At 58.4% G+C, this 17,275-nt stretch overlaps 2 protein-coding genes across 3 annotated transcripts in view; both read right to left on the bottom strand.

Annotated features, from left to right (window-relative positions):
- Positions 1–1,923: 1,923 nt before the first annotated feature.
- On the bottom strand, positions 1,924–13,445 carry BSG (basigin (Ok blood group)). Of its 2 annotated transcripts, XM_057377512.1 has the most exon segments (9): positions 1,924–2,718; positions 2,870–2,939; positions 3,272–3,296; positions 4,943–5,216; positions 5,382–5,509; positions 5,930–6,018; positions 7,341–7,497; positions 8,993–9,340; positions 13,318–13,445. In XM_057377512.1, coding segments are annotated over 9 exon segments (1,188 nt in total). In that variant the 5' UTR covers positions 13,400–13,445; the 3' UTR covers positions 1,924–2,703.
- Positions 13,446–15,776: 2,331 nt separating this feature from the next.
- The window catches only part of CDC34 (cell division cycle 34, ubiqiutin conjugating enzyme), a 5,288-nt gene continuing 3,789 nt past the window's right edge, over positions 15,777–17,275 (bottom strand). Inside the window, exons 3-5 of the mRNA XM_057377609.1 lie at positions 17,143–17,240; positions 16,755–16,889; positions 15,777–16,647 (exon numbers count right to left, since the gene is read on the bottom strand). Coding sequence (XP_057233592.1) covers positions 16,437–16,647; positions 16,755–16,889; positions 17,143–17,240 — 444 coding nt within the window. The 3' untranslated portion in view covers positions 15,777–16,436. The remainder of the gene's footprint in view (positions 16,648–16,754; positions 16,890–17,142; positions 17,241–17,275) is intronic.

The following is a 17,275-nucleotide window of genomic DNA, read 5'->3' as shown; positions in this document are numbered from 1 at the left end:
GCAGCTCCCCCCGCCGGCACAGTCCCCGCCGGTGGGACCGGCTAGCGGGACCGGCCACCGGGATGAGCCGTCCGTTTTCCGCCCCCGACGGCCCCGCAGTCCGGCAGCGCAGTCCCCGGTGCGGTGCGGTGCGGGGCCGGGCGCTCTCTCCGAGAGGCTCCGCCGCCGTCAGCCTATCCGCCTGGCCGTGGAGAGATCACTGCCTACCCCCGGGCCAGGGATGGACCCCATCGCCTCGCCAGATACGGGGCTTTGCCCTCCTACCGCCCCAGTGACCCGCTGCTCCAGCGCTGAGACCGAGCTGGTGTCAGAAGGAATCCCCTGGAGTGGACCCAGGGATGGAGATCCCGAATCTACACCCCGGGACAGGACCAGCACCTGCAGTCGGACCCCACCGTGGCGGACACCCACGGAACAGGGAACAGACCAATGGGACCGACACCTCCTGCCCTCCGCCCCGGGAACGGGCCCGTCCGGCTGCGGCCCCCCGGGGCTGCGCTGTGTCGGGGATCACCGGAGTGATCAGCCCCGGTGAGCCCCGAGCATCCCTGCACAGCCGGACACCGGAGCCGCCCCAGGCCGAGCCCGTCGGGTCCCGGAGCCGCTGGGCAGCGCGGCCGCGGCGGTGGCACCATCTGGTGACAYGGGACAGAAGCGCACCCGGAGCGCGTCCCGCGGCCGCGGCCGAGCCAGAGCCGTGCTGGGGGCGGGGAATCAACAGCCGCGGGCCCTGCTCCGAGCCCCACGGGAGGAGACACCCCAAAATCGCGCTGCGGACCACAGCGGCCTCGTTCTGCAAAGCCCCCGGGCTCGGCTCGGCCCCGTTCCTCCAGAGCGCTSCCGGGGCAGAGTGCTGCAGCCCACTGAGATGCTCATTCAGCTTACCCTAAGAGGGAGGCTGGAGATGCTGGAGCCTAAAAGCGAGGCAGCAGCTCAGGGCTGACCCCGGAGCATCGGGAGGCACAGGGTGAACAGGGTCACAGAGCTCCCACTCTCCTTTGGAGGGAAATGGGGAGCACAACGAGCTCTGTTTGTGCCATCCCCRCCCAGGGCTCGCTGTGGCAGCCCCAGGGCCATGGCAGGGCTGTGTCACAGCTTTCCAGGGTCCCTGCAACCCACCCGAGAGCAGCACGATGCTGCTCCACCCCTGCCCAGCTCCCAGGGCTGCTGTCCCCCCGTCCCTGCCCAGCCACACCAAAGGCACAAGCGCTGCTCTGTGCTGCGGCCCAGAGCTGGGTCAGACAGGACCCGTAATCCTCATCAAGGAAATTAAGCCCTGCATTGATTTTTCACCAGGATGGCACAAGGCCTGGGCTGTGAAAGCCTTGCATAACCTTGCACTTACATGCCACAGAGTCAAGATGGCTTTTCTTGAGCCCATGGGCGCTGCTGCCTCAGTCCATGAGGTAGAATTGCGAATTCTGAGTAGAATTCAGGAATKCTGAGCTCWGGGYKGGCAGCAGAGAAGGGATTCCCTCCCCAACTCCCGTCCTGGCCCCTGCTCTGTGCACAAASGTGGTGCACCTTTGCTCTCTTCCACCGCAAAGGGCAGGAAAAAATCCAAAMAAACCTCAAAAAGCTGCCTGGAGAAGCATGAGACACACAAGCAGCAGGGCCTGAGAGGGCTCCTAGAGGCTGGGGCTGATCCTTGACCCCACAGCCACAAGACCTGAGGAACTGTGGAGCAGGGCAGGGTGAAATGTCCCACACAGGCAAGCATGGCCCAAGGCTCCACGCTCCTCCAGGCTCTGCAGAACAGGGAGAACCCCCCTCCCTCCCTCCACGAAGGCTTTTACAGCCGTCGAGCTGCATCTCCTCAGCAATTAGAGGGCAGCCAGAGCTGGCACCAAACCCAGACACAGCACCGCCTTCTGCAGCCAGAGGATCAGGCGGCCCCGGAGGGAAGAGACCCGAGTCCAGAGGTGGAAAAAAAGAGAGAGGAATCATCTTTTATTTSTGAAGTGTTAACAGATGGAACAGGTCAATGCTACCCAGCAGTAAAGGTGTTAGACTCCCCTGAGCACTTGTCTGCTCGCAGGCCCCCCACGTCACGCGCGCGCCGCGATGGCTCAAGCACAAGCACACGCTGTTCAACCCTAAAACCACCCCCAGCCCCGGCTCCCCCTGCCCCTCCCYGCTGCAGAGACACCAACAACCCATGGAATAAGTTACAGCAATCATTTATGCAGTGTCCAGCTCCTGGCTGCCTGTTTGAGAGCGACCGAGGAGAGCTCAGGATGAGCTGACCGGGATCTGCCCGACAGGGATGTGCCAGGAATGTGCCCTTTGCCAGGGAAAAGTGCAGCCTTGCTCCTGGTGATGCACAGGGAATGACACAGAATCCTCTTCCTGAGCCCTCAGGTCGCCTCCCAACATCCAGCAAGGCAGCTCCTCCCTCACCCCCACAAGCAGGTGGGACACAGCTGCACTCCCATCCAACTCCCCACTCTGTACCAACATGAAATAACCCAGGACAGAGACAGCCAGAGACCTAGACTACCAGGAACGAAGGATTTACATTTACAGGTAGAAAAACCCTCCCACGACTCCTTTAAAAAAAAAAAAATAGTGTATTTTAATATTCTACAACTTAGAGTTTCTTTAGAAAGTGAAGTAACTGAATCGCAAGGACGCACTAGAGTATTCCATGGTGCTATTTTACCAAAAAAATTAGAAGAAAACAAAATTGTCCAGACGAGTTCTTCATCTACGCATCACCTGGCAGGAGAGAAGGAAAAGCCAGTTAGATAAACCCTTCTGCACCAGGATGGTGGAGCCCTGCTGGGCCAGAAGAGCCTCTGGCTTCTCCCAGAGACCCTCAGCACACTCAGACCCTTGCCCAGGCTGTGCCCCCAGGCCTGGCACTCACCTGGCCCCGCTCTYAGTTGGCGTTTCTCTGGCGGACGTTCTTGTCCTTGTGGTTTGTGGCATTGCTCTTTCTGCCGAGGGAGAAGGGGCGTGAGGAAAGGCAGAGCAGAAAGCTCCCCCAGCACCACCCCTCACCCATTAACGTGACTCAGGTCCCAGCAGAGGGTGCAGATCAGGCAGGAGATGGGATCAGAGCAGTGTGGGACACTGGTGCCACCCCAGATGCCACCCCGGGACATTAAATCAGCCACGAGGTGACATCTCCCCTGCAGGACACTGAGTGCTATCCCCACACCAGCCAGGGAATCTGCTCCGAAGATTAAAGCTGGCTGGGTGAGATCTGCCAGCACCAATGTGGCTAAATAAAAAAAAAAATAAAAAAAATAAATAGTGAGGTACTCACAGTGGTGCAGAGCCTCCATCATCATCTTCACATCAGGACGGCACCGAAAGAAAAAACAAAAAAAACAACAGTGTCAGGGAAAAGCATGTACAAAATGACCTCTGACTTCACTTTATTTTGGCAGGGACTGCACTCCAGGCACCCCTTCCACCACACTGACAGCAATGAAGAGCTGCAGCTCCTCTGCCAAGATTGGCCACCCCACTCCATCCCCCGCTCGCCCCTGGGGCTTGGGATGGCTCCCAGATCCCAGCAGGTGAAGGGGAAGCCAAACAGGATGTTTCAGGAAYGGGGCTTTAAGCAGCAGCAGCAGCAGGAAGCCCTTCTCCCTCCCCACGTGTTGTGACACCAAAACAAACACCACACACCACGTTTTGAGCAGCACAGCTAAGGGAACAMCTCTGCCAACTCGTGCCAAGCCCTGCTGCCTCTCACCAGCTCCCTGACATCTCCCACCTCCCAACAGGAGGCTCCCAGTTGTCTCTTTTGMTCCCCATCAACTCTTTTCCAGCCCTGGCTCCCCTGGGCACCAGGCTGTGCTCGCAGCTGGTGAGAGGGTGGAGGCAGAGACACGGCTGGAGCTGCCTTTACTTACCATGAGAGRTGGCACCCAGCAGCAGAGAAAGGAAGAGTGGATAGGTAACACCAGCAAAACAGAGGGCAGACTGTCCCCACCCCATCYCAGGTGACAGGAGAGCCCCAGTTCACAAAGTACTGGTGGGGACTGGCTCAGACAGACCTCACTGTCACCTTTCAGGAGGGGCAAAAAGCTAGAGACTTTTGGGCAGAGAGAAACACTTCATCCCAGGGAAATGTAAAGCCAAGTGTGCTTTTCAAAGGGCTGTGGTGAGCTCATCCATGAGCTCTTGGGAACTTGAGCTCCTCTGGGCAGGGAGCATCAGGATATTTCAGAGTGGACTGGTGCCATCACAAACCAGAGCACTCCACAGCCACAAAATCCTTAAGGATGTTCATCCAGCATCCATCCCAACACCTGCCTTCCAGCCAGGGGTGTCAGAGGGCAAAACATCTGCTCCTGGAACTGCCTCGAGTGGAATTCATGGACTTTCAGCCCCTCTGCTGAACCTGCTCCTCGCAGGGGGCCGGGGCCCTGCGGGATGCCGGGCAGGAAGGATGCAGAGCRTTCACACCGCATTGTTAACGGGATCAGATAAAGGAGGCCGAGAGCTGACACAATGCAGATCCTCACCGATAAGGAAAGGGAGGAGCTGGCGCTTCCAGAACAGATTAAAGATAGCACAGGTCTTTGAGACTGCAGGATGTGTGGATCTGATGACCCAAAACATCCTGAACCGGACAAGTCTGATCTTACAGAGCGGCTGACACAGGTCCCTCCCAGCTCTGCAGCACCACAAAAGCTCTGAAGGTGGTTCACAAACCACCTTGCCCAGAGTGGGGGCAGCCAAAGCAAATCCCACCCTGCGGACACTCACAGGGACCACTTGAAAAAAAGAGCAGAGGAACTGGTGAGGCAAAGGGTCAGGATCCTGAAGTGACATGGCACAAACTGGTTTCTTGAGTGCCTTGAGAACCCTCAAACCATCCCCGCTCTCAAAAGAACCTCAGAACCCCCTAAAAACCCATCCTGCCTGCACCCTACAAGTTACTTTACTTCCCTGATGGAAAGATTCAAACCCAAGTGCCTCTTACCATCAGGAACCTCATCTGGCTTCCTCCTCTTCTCGTAGATGAAGATGATGGTGACAAGAACGAGGACCTCAGCCACAATTCCCAGGAAGGGCCAGAGCGCTGCCAGGCGGCTGCGGACACGCAGATTCACCGTGGCATCACCAGAGCCRAAGGAATTGGTGGCATTGCAGAAATAATCACCCGTGTCCTGCTCGATGTCCAGTTTGTGGATGCGCAGCTCCGTCTTGTTGCCGCTGGATTTGATGATGTATCGCCCAGAGGCGTTCTCGAGGCGCTGGAGGGAGGAGGAGGAGGGATTTTCAGGGCAGTGCTGATTGACCACCACAGAAATGCTGCTGACCACCACAGAAATGCTGCTGACCACCACAGAAATGCTGCTTTTTGGGACAATTCTGGTGGCACAAGGACTTGGGGAGAAGGAGCAAAGCGTAGCACTTACCCCCTGACCACTTTTGTACCAGGACCAAGTGGTGACAGCGGGGAAGGAGGGATTCTTGCAGGTCAGCACACCGGTGTCCCCCTCATTCCCGTGCTCGGACTTCTTGTATGCCACCACCTGGGGGGCAACTAGGCCAGAGGAAMAAAAAAAAAAAAWWWMAKWYRKMTKWYTWWWTAWAKMAMWYASRTWKRTKYYTSCYKCMKSCMRCCCMMCYMRMMWSARTCASYCWMMMMMMWMKSTCAGGCTGTTCCTCTCACTAGTCTGGCATTTTTAGAGAGGAAAGCACATCAGGAAAGGCTCAGAGAGATTTGTCCAGCAGGTATTATCCCTCTAYCCATTATTCCTGTGGGAAGATGCCCACAGAAGGCTGGTTTAATGCAGGATCTGAGGGCTGACCCTGCTGCCTCTCAGAGAGCAGAGCCCTGCAGCCAGATGAGGGCTGGGAGCAGCTTTTCAAGCAGCTGAAAAGACACCCCAGCCAAGTGTTCAGGAGGTCACAGCTTCCCTACAGCCCTCCTCAGACCCCAGCAGCAAACAGATGAAATTACCYGAAATATTCACTTGTCCTCTTATCTCCGGGGGTCCTTCATAGACGCACTCATAAACGCCGGAGTGCTCCTCCCTCTTCCCATCGATTCTACCAAAAAAAATGAGGATTTGGGTGAGTATCCAACTTATCCACAGCCACCAACCTCCAGACCTGTGGAATCAAACATCCACAAGCACCAGAAACCTCTTTTTTATAGAAATTTCCCCCATTCCAGCAGAATATTCACAATGCAATRCAGCAGCCCCACTGCGCTCACACACCGAGGGTGGCAGGAGAGAGTTTTGTGTGACCACGTGTGACACGGCTCTGTCAAATCAGGGATCACTGTCCCAGCCTTCTGAAACACAGGGCAGAGCAGCAGCTCTCTCCTAACTCCAATATTCGTGGGAAGACCTTAACAGCAGGATTTTAATCTCTCTCCAAGGTTTTTATCACTGAAAGCAGCCTGGGCACTCCGCGAGAGGGAACCACATCCACACGACATCAACACTCAAAGATGATGTCAGGCCAGGCTGCTCTGGATTGATCCCTGCACAGGGAAAAAACCCTCACATTCCCCTTCCTGTAAAGCTGCTGCAATGAGATTTAGTGGATTACTCAGCCCTGCAACAAACATCCCATTCTGCCTCTCGAGGTAATACCCACTCGAGGGAAGGGGGCCCGCAGGAGTTTGTCCCATGGCTGCACCRGGACAAGGGGCTGTTTGTTAGCTCTGCCCTGCACGGCGCTTCCCACTTCCAAAAACCACTCAGCTGAGGAATTGAGGTCACGCGAGGGAGGCTGGGTTATAAATACTTTAATCCTTGTTCAGCTCCCTGTTGCTATGGGGAGACAGGCACGTCGGCACTGCCATACAAAGGGACATGATGCCTCCACAGCTGCTGGGTCAGTGCCAGCCGGGCCCTGAGTGTAATGGGAAAGGAAAGCTCAGTGCACGGCCACAATGGGGCCGGTAACAGCTCCCCAGTGCCTTCTGGGACAGTGGCAGGACTCTGGAGAGGGACATCAAACCCCAAGGAGGGACAGTGTGCTCTCAAGGCTCTCATTCACGGGGAGCTGGCAGCCTGAGAGCAGGAGTCCTTCAAAACTCTGGGAGAGCAACCCTGGAACGCTGACAGACCAGAGACCAGCTGAACACCTGCTTAAAATCATGAAATCTCTTTCTAAGAGGGTGCTCGTGGCACAAAACTGCCCCTTCCTCCTCCTTTTTGCTCTCCTCATCTTCATAAGAGTGCTGGGCCTTACCAAAACTCGGTTTAACTCATCTCACATTCTGCAGTCCCAAAGCCCCACCCCATCAGCAGGGCTGTGAGCGCTCAGCTCTGGCTCCAGCTGATAGCAAACACTGCTTTCTGATAAAAAAAAAAAACCTGCCTGTGCCCAGGTTCTGACCTTGCCCCAACACTCACACGTAGCTGGTGAAAGAATCTGTGCTGTCGTCCTCTTTCAGGACCTTCTCCCCATGCTTCCACTTGTGGCCCTTGATGGGGGATTGTGGTGAAGACACGTTACAGCTGAGGACCAGCTTGCCAGCAGCCTCGGTGACTTGAGTAGTGATTTCTGGACCTGAATTCGTAAAGAACCGGATTTAAGTCAGCCCAGGGCACGGCAGAGCCGACGTGGCACCCGAGAACCTGCAACGCAAACCCCACAGCTTCTCATCTCTATCCCCACCTTGCACTTACCTTGGTTCCCTACCAGACCTGACCATTCCAGCAGCAGAGAGTCCCCAAAGCCAGCTGAGGACTCTGAAAAGACCCTGCAGCTGCTCCCTCCATGAGCAGCACGGCTGCAGTGTCCTGCCACAGCTCGGGAGCCTCGGCTGTCCCTACCACAGCTGAAGCCCAGTGCTCAATAAGCAATGGAAAAGGTCGCTCTGAAGGGCAGAGAGCAGCTCTCTGCTGCTGCCAGCCACCACAGAGCTGGCGTGTCAGCACCTCCCAGCACCTTCAGACACCTCCAGGTGGCACAGAGGGCACCCTCTGCTGCGAGGGGCAGCGGATGAGATCGGTGTGGCAGCAGTAAGTGCTTCACCTGAGGCAGCCCAAAGGGTTTGGTTGGAGTGGCTCCAGGGAGAGCACAGAGCTGTGACTCCGAAAGGTCCCGGGGCCTCGATGTGCCAGGCAGCAGTAAATTATGCAACCTAAGATGACTCAGGCATTTCTACTTGTAGGAGGCTGTCCGAGAAGGCAGCTGCCATCAGCAGCACCGTGCCACTACGGTCCCTACCCTTCCACCCCGTCTCCATCCCTCGGAAGGAACAGCTTTTGCCAGGCCTGACAGGCTCTTTGCTTTTCCTCCTATCCAAATTCCACTGGAAGAAGGGTTCTGCCAGAGTTCCGCACTCCTTGGCACATTTCTGCCAAAAAAGCAGCTCTCTCCTAACTCCAGGATTTGTGGGAAGTCCTTAGCAGCAGGATTTTAATCTCCCTCCCAGGTTTTCTACCACCAAAAGCAGCCTTGGGGCGCTCCTCTGCGAGAAGGAACCCGGCCACGTCCGCAGGACAAGCAACGACATCAACACTCAAGTGTCACACAGACACGGCCATTTCAAAAACGGTTGCATCTCAGACCTCAAAGCAAGATTTGTTTCCCCCAAACAGTCTGGGTTCACCAGCACGGAAGCGAGCTCAAAGCAGGGCTGCTGGAAGGAGCGGGAGCTGTACGAGCCGCAGGGAAGGGCCGCTGGTCAGTGGTGGTTAGGGCAGAGTCGACCACAGAATCAAGGCTCAATTCTGCAGCCAGCACCAGGGCTCGGAGGCGCTCGGGAATAAGCGGCAGGTTCCAGGTTCTTTGGCTCCGGAAAAAAAAAAAGGCGCGGGATTGCCGGAGGGCGAATTGGATGGGAAGCCACAACCCTTTTTGAGCAGGGCCATTTCGGGTCAAGTCACAGGTGGTGGGGAGATCGACAGAGGGTGGGAGTCTCTCAGTTCTACAGCCGGGGTGGGAGGGTGAGGGGAGCTTTCGGGAGCCACAGGACACAGGTGCGGGGGTGAGCATGGCAGGAGACTCAAGACACCGGTGTCCGAGCAAGTGCCAAGGCCTCGGCGTGGCCACTCACGTTCGATGACAAAAACGTTCGCCTGGGAACGGATCCACTTGACTTTGGGGCTCTTCGACAAGTGGTTGCGGTCGGGGTCGTTGCTAGCCCGGCACTCATACATGCCCGAGTCGTCGCTCGTGAGGTTTGCGATGGAGATGGTGCTGGTAGAGTGCAGGTTGTAGGTGGCGTTGATTTTGACACGGTCCTGCCGTGCRCCATCCCAGAGCTGAGCATAGGTGTCATTGGGGTCGTTGCCCTCAAACCACCACTGGATCTCGGGGATGGGATTGCCAATCGCCTCGCAGTACAACTCCACGCTGTCCTGAGTCAGTCTCTTTTGAGACAGCGGTGACTTTATAAAACCAGCTATGAGTTGGAGAGGTATTAGTGCAAAGTGTTAGTGCAAAGCAAGAATTCACCTTCCACAAGCAAAGAAAAATAAATAAAATAACCCTCGGCGACTGGGAAGAGGCTGCGCAGCGTCTCCAGATTGGCTCTTCCCTCCCTCCCCTGCACGCTCTGAACTCTGCCTGGCTCAGACAGGGCTGCTCGCTTTCATTTCGCATCTCCTGTGGCTCTGCTGAGAAACCAGCACGGACAAATGTGCCACGGTTCAAACTGGACACCCTCAGCACCAAACTGAGCACCCACAGGGTTGAAACGCTCCCCAGCCGCTGTCCGGCCCCCAGCACTTGCGGTTTGGGATGAAAACACCAGATTTTTGTTGCGAGGGCTTCTGCAGCCTCCACATTTCCCAGCTGGTGCTCGGGCCAGGCGCTGCCCACAAGGATGGGGACAGCGAGGCAGTGGGACCCGATTGAGCCCCTTCCCAGCTGGTTCAGTTTGTCTTATTTCAGTGGGAAAAGGGCTCTGCTGTGGCCCTGCTGCCCGGGGAAGAACGCGTCCGTTCCCCCTCGCTGCACAGCCCCGGGCTGCCTGACCGTTAATTCGGAGCTGGCCGTGGCCCAGGCCCCCCCTCGCTGTGGCACAGCCACACGCACCGGCCACTCGCCTGCTCACACCCTCACTCCATCCCTCAGATCCCCAAGCAAAACCCCGAGGTAACAGCTTTTTTTTGAGGGAGGAGAAAAGTTCTCACAGCGCGCAAGATGTCCAGAGCCAGGTGAGAGAACATGTAAATTCGCTGTCATACAAACAGTGAAATCTGATTTTTCATCTCAGGCAAGGCCAGCCTGCAGAGCTGAACTGGCAGCAAACAGCTCAGAGGCACAGGCAGCAGCTGCAGGCTGCAATTTGGGTATTTTTCACTCTGCCCTCGCAGCCAGAGGCCRGCGGGCTCAGCGCTGGAATCGGCCAGTCCAAAGGTCGGTGTGTGCGGAGCTGCCAAGCGCCTTGGGGCTCCAGGGCAGGCACGGGGCAGTGGTCACAGCCCCAGGAGCCCTTCCCAGGGCAGGCAGGAAGGGAGGCTCAGCAGCTCCGCTTCGGGAAAAGCCATCAGGCACAGSTCGAGGTCACTACGTGACTCACCCCCAGCCAGGTTTCGGGAGAAAGAGTTCAGCTTGAGACACATCCTTCCTGTGCTAACAGGCTGCTCGCACCCCGAGAACCTTCCAGGAGTTAATTCACTCAGTTAAAAGCACTTGATGATTACACACAACCGTCCATGGATGCACCACGATGTACAGGCACAGAGGAAGTGGGCTTGGGAGAGGTTTTTTTTGGAGTTCTAGAGGTTTTGGGGTTTTTTTTTAATACCTGGAGATGTTTTAACAAGAAATCCTAGGGCTGCTTTTGCTGAGAGTAGAAACAAATCAGTGTCACACGCCCAAGTTTGAACAAACTCAAGAAAGACTCAAATTAGCCTGTAAGCTAAGCTTGACTCCTAAGGAAATCAATTCCATATTTTTCAAAGGAAAAATCAGCTTTACCTACTAAAGCTTTRAAATTCTTGAAGAATAAGCATGCCTGAAAGAGCATGTGACCAACTCTTAGGAGAAAGCTGACCCTRATTTTAAACAAGTGGGAGGTTCAGGGGTACCCAGAGACATTATGGGATGGGGGAATCAGCTGGGTTCCACTCCCAGAACCACTGCCCTACGTGCCAAAAGGGCTTTTTCACACCACAGGCCCTTGATCAAACACTCCCAACCCCGGCAAGACCTGGAAATGCCCACAGCACTTGTACGAGCCTGTCCGCCCCAACTGCTGCCCGAATTAAAAGCGGGAGCTGGTAAAGATCAAAAGGTTTTACAGCTACAAGGTGATTACTGCACGCTGACAAAATAAGCCGTGCAAGGTTATTTGCTCCGAGTTAGAGGCTACCTCGTGCGGTTCAGACGGGTTAAAAGGCTCCAGCAAGCAGCAGCAACAGCGAGTACCATTTGCATTCCCGCGGGATTAAAATCCCTGTTCCCACCAGAAAGCTGAGAGCAGGCAATCCCGATCACGGGCTCTCTCGGGYGCCTGTGGAGCCCAAGGCACAGGAGCAGGGCCAGCACCGACCCACTGGGATCGATCAGAGCTGCTGCCACATTTTCCAAAGGGTGACAGGGCTGGGAGCAGCACTCAGCTCCCAAAACCCAAAAGCTCCTCATGGAGTGGGGTCGGATACTTCGCCGGGCACAGCGCGGTATCTGAGCCAGCAGGACAGCAGGGAAGGCACAGAGAGCAGATAACRTTCTCCAGAGTCACCTTCAAACTAAAAACAACCTCTCCCCCCCGCAGAGGGAGGAGTTCCTGGGTGTAAACAGCTCGGGGTGGCCGAGCCTGGACAGAGCCCCGCTGTCCCGCAGGTTATGGGTTTCTGCCTGGCCTGACCTTTGTTTTTCGGCTTGGGAAGGGGATAGGTGAGAACCTGACACTTTTTGCCCTTTAAAATCCCTATAAAATCTGCCCTTCGGCTTCGCACAGCCAGGGCAAAGTCAGGGTACAGAGTCCAGGCACACACCGACCTATCCTCCAACCTGCTGGTCCACAGGGCGAGCTGCTACCCAGCCTGGCCCATAAAACCAAACCTAAATGCTGCTGAGAGGTCAAACCCCCATTTCCAGCCCCCACTCTGCTCCCTTGAGGCATCAGCGCCGCTCACACCAAGCCCAGGCATGGCCAGGCAGGACAGGGGCATTACACAGCTRATGGGCCAGCTCGACCCTACAGGGCTTTTCAAACCCAGGATAGAAACTGCCCCCTCCAAATCCCACCGGTGCCAGTCCCCGGGCTGGCATGAAACCCTCAGAGCCACAGAGAGAGAGGATGAAGCCCGACCTGGGCAGCTCCATGTGAGTTTATCAAAGTGTGAGGCTTAGGAGTAAATTCTGCCCCGCCCTCCCGCTCTGCAGAATTGAAATGTAATTATGTAGCAAGAAAACTGCGATTCTTGTAGCAAGAAAACTGCAATTCTTGTAGCAAGAAAACTGCAATTCTGTAGCAAGAAAACTGCAATTCTGTAGCAAGAAAACTAGTGGAGAAGACATTTGGCTTTTCCAGGATCCTCCCACTCTTTGGGTTTGGTTCTACCACGCCGAAATAAGCACAAATCGGCTAAAAATCGTTCGTGCCCAGCGGCCAGGAGCAGCCGCCCGCCGCTGGCGACCAAACTGAGCCTTTTCCATTTGCACCTCGTGCGCGGGGCTGATTCAGAGGCTGCGGAGTCCAGCGGGGAGAACACGGCCSGGTTTGCCGTGAGCTCCTCCAAAACCTGAGAAGGTGAAATGTGGTTCCCCAGCCCGGGAAAGACCCCGCTCATCCCTGCGGGAAGGGTTTTAAGCGCCCCCCGAGAGGTTGCCGGAGCCGCCGCCCCGCGCCCGGACTCGCTCCCGCCCCGGGGATTATCGTGAACATCCTTAGGATTTAAATCCCGGGGACCCGTGGCTGCTCCTCAGTCACGGAAACCGGAGAAGCGGCTGCGGGGAATAAACTCCATGGTTTTCCTAAGGAAAAAACAACCCAGCGCGGCTGAAAGCACCGGCGRACCCCATCGTCCCCCCGGTTAAAGAGATCGCCGGGCACGCGGTGCGCCGGGGCATCCTCCGCCCGAGCCCCAGGACTGCCCGGCAGCATCGCCGAGCCCACCCCGGCCCGGCCACCCCCCGGTAGCCTCGGGGCGCCTCCGTTCCCCCGGCCCCGGCCCCGCCCGCCGCGGACGTGCCCCGCCGCAGGCGCCCGCGCCGCCGCTCCTCCCCCCACGCCTGCCGCTCACGGACCCGGCCCGGAGCCCACCTGAGGGACCGGGATCGCGCCGGGGACCCGCGGAACCCTCGCAGGACCCCCCTACATCAGTCCCCCGCGGAGCCCCGCAGCGGGCCCCCGCCAACCACCCGCCGCCCGAACGGAGCCCCCCCCAGCCCGGAGCCACCCCGGGGCTGCCCCGCTCCGGTCCGTACTTGTCCCCGCGGCGCCGGTGACCATCGAGCACAGGACGAGCAGCGCCAGGACCGCGCGCGTTCCCGCCGCGCCCGCCGCCATCTCCGCACGCGCCCCCGCCGCGCCGCGCGCGCGCTATAACCGCGACCGGGGCATTCGGTAAAGGGGCGGGGCCCAACGCGAGCCACGCCCCCTCCGGTCGGCCAATCGCACTGCTCTGCGCGCCTTAGACCCCGCCCACCCATCCCGGATCCACCAATCAGAGAGAAGATCACACAGAGTGCCTTCACCTCCCTCTCGGCCCCGGGGGCAGAGCCGGTTCGGGCCGGTCCCGCCGTGACCACGCCCACCGGAGGAGCAGCCAATGGGAACGCGGGGCGGGGGCGGGGCCGGGGGTCCCGGGGGTGGTCCCGGGGGTGGTCCCGGTGCCGCCGCTGCCCCCGGCGGGTCCGAGACCGCGGAGGAACGGGGGGGGTCGGACAGGTCTGCACGTGTCCGTCCCTGCCGAGCCGGGGCACGCTCGCACCGGGGGCAGCACCGGAGCCCACGCGTCCCCCGGGCCATGTGGCCACTCGGGGCTCGGCGTGGGCAGAGTCACGGGGGAGCCGGTGGGTGCCCGGGTAGGGCCGGGAGCCGGGCACGCAGAGGTTCCCGGAGGCTCCCGGGGGCGCACGGGGGGAGCCAGGGCCGCCTGCGGCTCTCCCGCACAGCGGGATGTGTGGGAAGGAAACCGGGCAGCGCTTCCTCGGCGCGGGGAGTCCGGCAGAGACAATGGCTCCTGYGGACACCGCGGGGCCGGTGCCAGGACAAACCAACCGAGCTCCACCGGGACCTGGCCGGCTCCACGGACCCTGTCACACAGCCCACAGCCCATGGCAGGGGTACGCTGAGCTGGCCCCGGGGTCTCAGCGCGTTCCGTGGGTTCCGTGGGATGCTGCCCTGGGATCTCAGATGGACAGTCCGTGCGGATGAGGGGTGCTGGGCCTCCAAGTCCCGGCTCCAGCCCATCTGGAGCTGCCTGATAACCCCAAGGGGCTGGGCAGGCAATAACCAACAAGGCAGCTGGGGCCAAGAGGCCTCTGCCGGACGGCAGCTCTGTCTCCAACTCTTCTCCCTCCCAGGAGCGAATTCTTGACTRGATCAGCCATGGGAGCGCAGTGGAACCCTCACGGCTGGGGGTGCTGGGCAGGGGGGCAGGAAAAGCCAAAACAATGGGGCCATGGGCGCCAGTCCCCACCACGCTCTCCACGGGGATCTGCCAGCTCCTCCCTAAACGTTTCTTCCCCGTGTCCCGCCCACCTCTATCCACCGGCCCTGCTCCCCCTGCTCCGGTGGGGGATTTGCAAATGGGGCTCCTGCGGTGCGGAAATTAGCCGGARTATGGTGCCCATGGCACCTTGGGGCTGAGGAGCCGCTCCTGATCCGGCTGGCTAGCACTGGGGAGGGAACTGGCCACAAGGAGCACATGGGCAGGTTGTATTTATCATAGATCAAAACTAATTTATCAGTTTGGGCCAGATAGCCAAATTTCGTGCCCATGTGGGCGGSGGAGACTGCCGGAGGTGCTCAGAGCAGCCCCCCAGGAGAGGAAGGAGCGGCCCGGCTGTGAACGAGCAGCCGGGGCTGCTGCTCCATGACGGCCGGGTGACCTTGGAAGCCGTTTGCCAGGCCTGAATAAAGCGACAATAATCCTATTCACCTTTTAGCCTCATTTCCTAAGGCAACAAAGCACATGCCCTCGCCGCGTGCAGTCGCAGGTGTCACTCAAGCCCTGATCTCATTTGCACSGCTCCAGCCGGGGGAAGTTTTGCTCATTACCCCTCTGACGAAGCTTCGTGCAGCAGGGGCAGGAGCCCCAGGCAGGCGCTTTGCCAGGTCCTCGTCCCTGCYCTGGCCCCGAGGTGCTGGCAGCCGAGCTGCTCACCCATCCCAGCCGGAGAAAGCGCCGGCAGAGTCCCGGGATGGGAGTTCACCACAGTCTGGGGAGCTCYCCGCAGCCTGCAGAGCTCACACGTCCCAGCTGGTCCCGGTCTGCGGGCTCAGGGCACACCCAGCCGGGATCAGAGCAGCCACGGAGCCCCTGGGCACTCACGGGGCGCCCGGCAGCCGCTGCTGAGCACAGCCAGGCACTGCCCAGGCAGGTCTGCTGCCTGCAGAGGAGGGAGAAGGGAAACACTTTCCCCATGGAGGGCTCGGCCCAGGCAGAGACAGAGTGCTGGCCACAGTTCCAGGGCACTGAGTGTTACCCAGGAAGGGCAGGGATGCTCTCCAGGCCACAGGCAACCCTGCCCAGGCCCTCCTGCCCACTCTGCGAGGTGGAAAGAGGGTTGTTGTGGGACTCACAGCAGCCCCAGGAGAGTRGCCAGCCCATCCACCCACTGCTCCRTGCCAGTCCATGTCTGACACAAAGCCCCCACAGCCTGGGCACAGACCAGGCAGAGCCTCACCTGTGTATCACAGCCCTTCCCTGGAAGAACTTTATTAAACAGTGTCCAAAAAGAAAAAAACAAAAACAAAACCAGAAGCAGAAAGACTCAGCATGACCCTGTCCCTCCCAGCTAGTTAAAAACCACAAACAGATCATCCCCACACCTGGTGCTGGTGGCTCATACCCTGCTCCCCGTGAACACAGCTCCAGCATCATGGAGAGGCTGAAAGATTTTGTGGGGACAGCCCAGAGGGCTGCAGGGTGAACCCTAAAAGGTGCTGTAAGCTAACAGAGCAGTCACATGCTGCCCTCTGCCAAAGCAACCACTCATCACCCCATGAGCCCCCCAAAACGCTTCTACCCCATGRGGCTGAAGAGGAGCTGAACATCCCCAAACGAGGGGCAGCCAACAGCAGGCCTGGCTGTCACTGCTCTACCAGGCAGAGCCACCAGCACTTCGGTTTCTGTGGCTTTGTGAACACCCCAAMACAGCTTCCCCCTCTGCACCCACCCCCCCAAGGAGTTTATAAAATAAGGGGTTTATCTTTTCCTACAAAGACAGCGATGGGATTTCCTTTGCAACAGCAGAACAATCTCCCTGAGAGGTAGAGAGTTAATTTCAGGGCTGACAGATCCTAAATTCAAACCAGTTTGTTCTAGTTGAGGTAAAATTCAGTAGTTTATGGTGAGTTTTGCAACGTCAGAGGGCCATCAAGATTCCTCGTTGCCAGAGTCATCCTCATCCCCATAACAGCTCTCTGCTTCCTCCTCCATCTCATCATCCTCGTAATAGTCATCGTAGAAGAGGTCTGAGCCCTCRTCTGGGGCTGGAGTCTTGGTCTTCACACAGTACTCAGCCAGCGTGGTGGGGACCTTCACTCCGTCCCTCTCGGCGTCCACCTTGGTGCCCAGCACTTGCTTCCTGGAGGGTGAGAAATGAGGGGATCAGGACAGAGCTGTGCCCCACAGCCCTCCAAAACCTGCATCCCACAGGATCCCAGCGCTGCCAGGCCCAGGCTCAGCACACACCTGATGATGTCCGTGTACTCCCGGTCCTTGCCTTTGCTCTCCTTCCATTTGCGGTACATCACGGAGGCGTCCACGTTGGCCGGGGAAAACGTGTTGGGCTCATTCAGCAGCGAGATCACGCTCAGCAGGATGGTTCTGGCATCGAGAAACACCAGCAGGTCAGAGCCCAGGYGGGTYAGCAGTGCCACCCTGTCCGAGAGGTCCAGCAAAGGGGAGCAGGGGACAGCAGCACATGGGCTGTTGGGCTCACACTCATCCACATGCAAGCTCTGGCTGTTTTTCAGCACAGCCCACAGCCCCTGAGAGCCTTTCAACAGCCCCCTGGGCTGTTTGGAGCCATCCTCCCACCTTCCCATCCCTGCTCTGGGATGAGCCCCCCCAGCCTCACCGCACGTTCTGGGTGGGGTTCCAGCGCTCCGACGGCAGCTCCCCGCTCTGCGGGTCATCCACGGGCGGGTGCAGGATGGAGATGCAGACATCACCTGTCTGAAAGCACGAGAGAAACAGGATCCTCAGAAGCT

The sequence above is a fragment of the Malurus melanocephalus genome, unplaced genomic scaffold, assembly GCF_030028575.1.
Source record: "Malurus melanocephalus ecotype Western Australia unplaced genomic scaffold, MMel_1.1 scaffold_318, whole genome shotgun sequence".
In the NCBI taxonomy this organism is placed as follows: domain Eukaryota; kingdom Metazoa; phylum Chordata; class Aves; order Passeriformes; family Maluridae; genus Malurus; species Malurus melanocephalus.
This window is presented reverse-complemented; position numbering and strand designations above follow the sequence as displayed.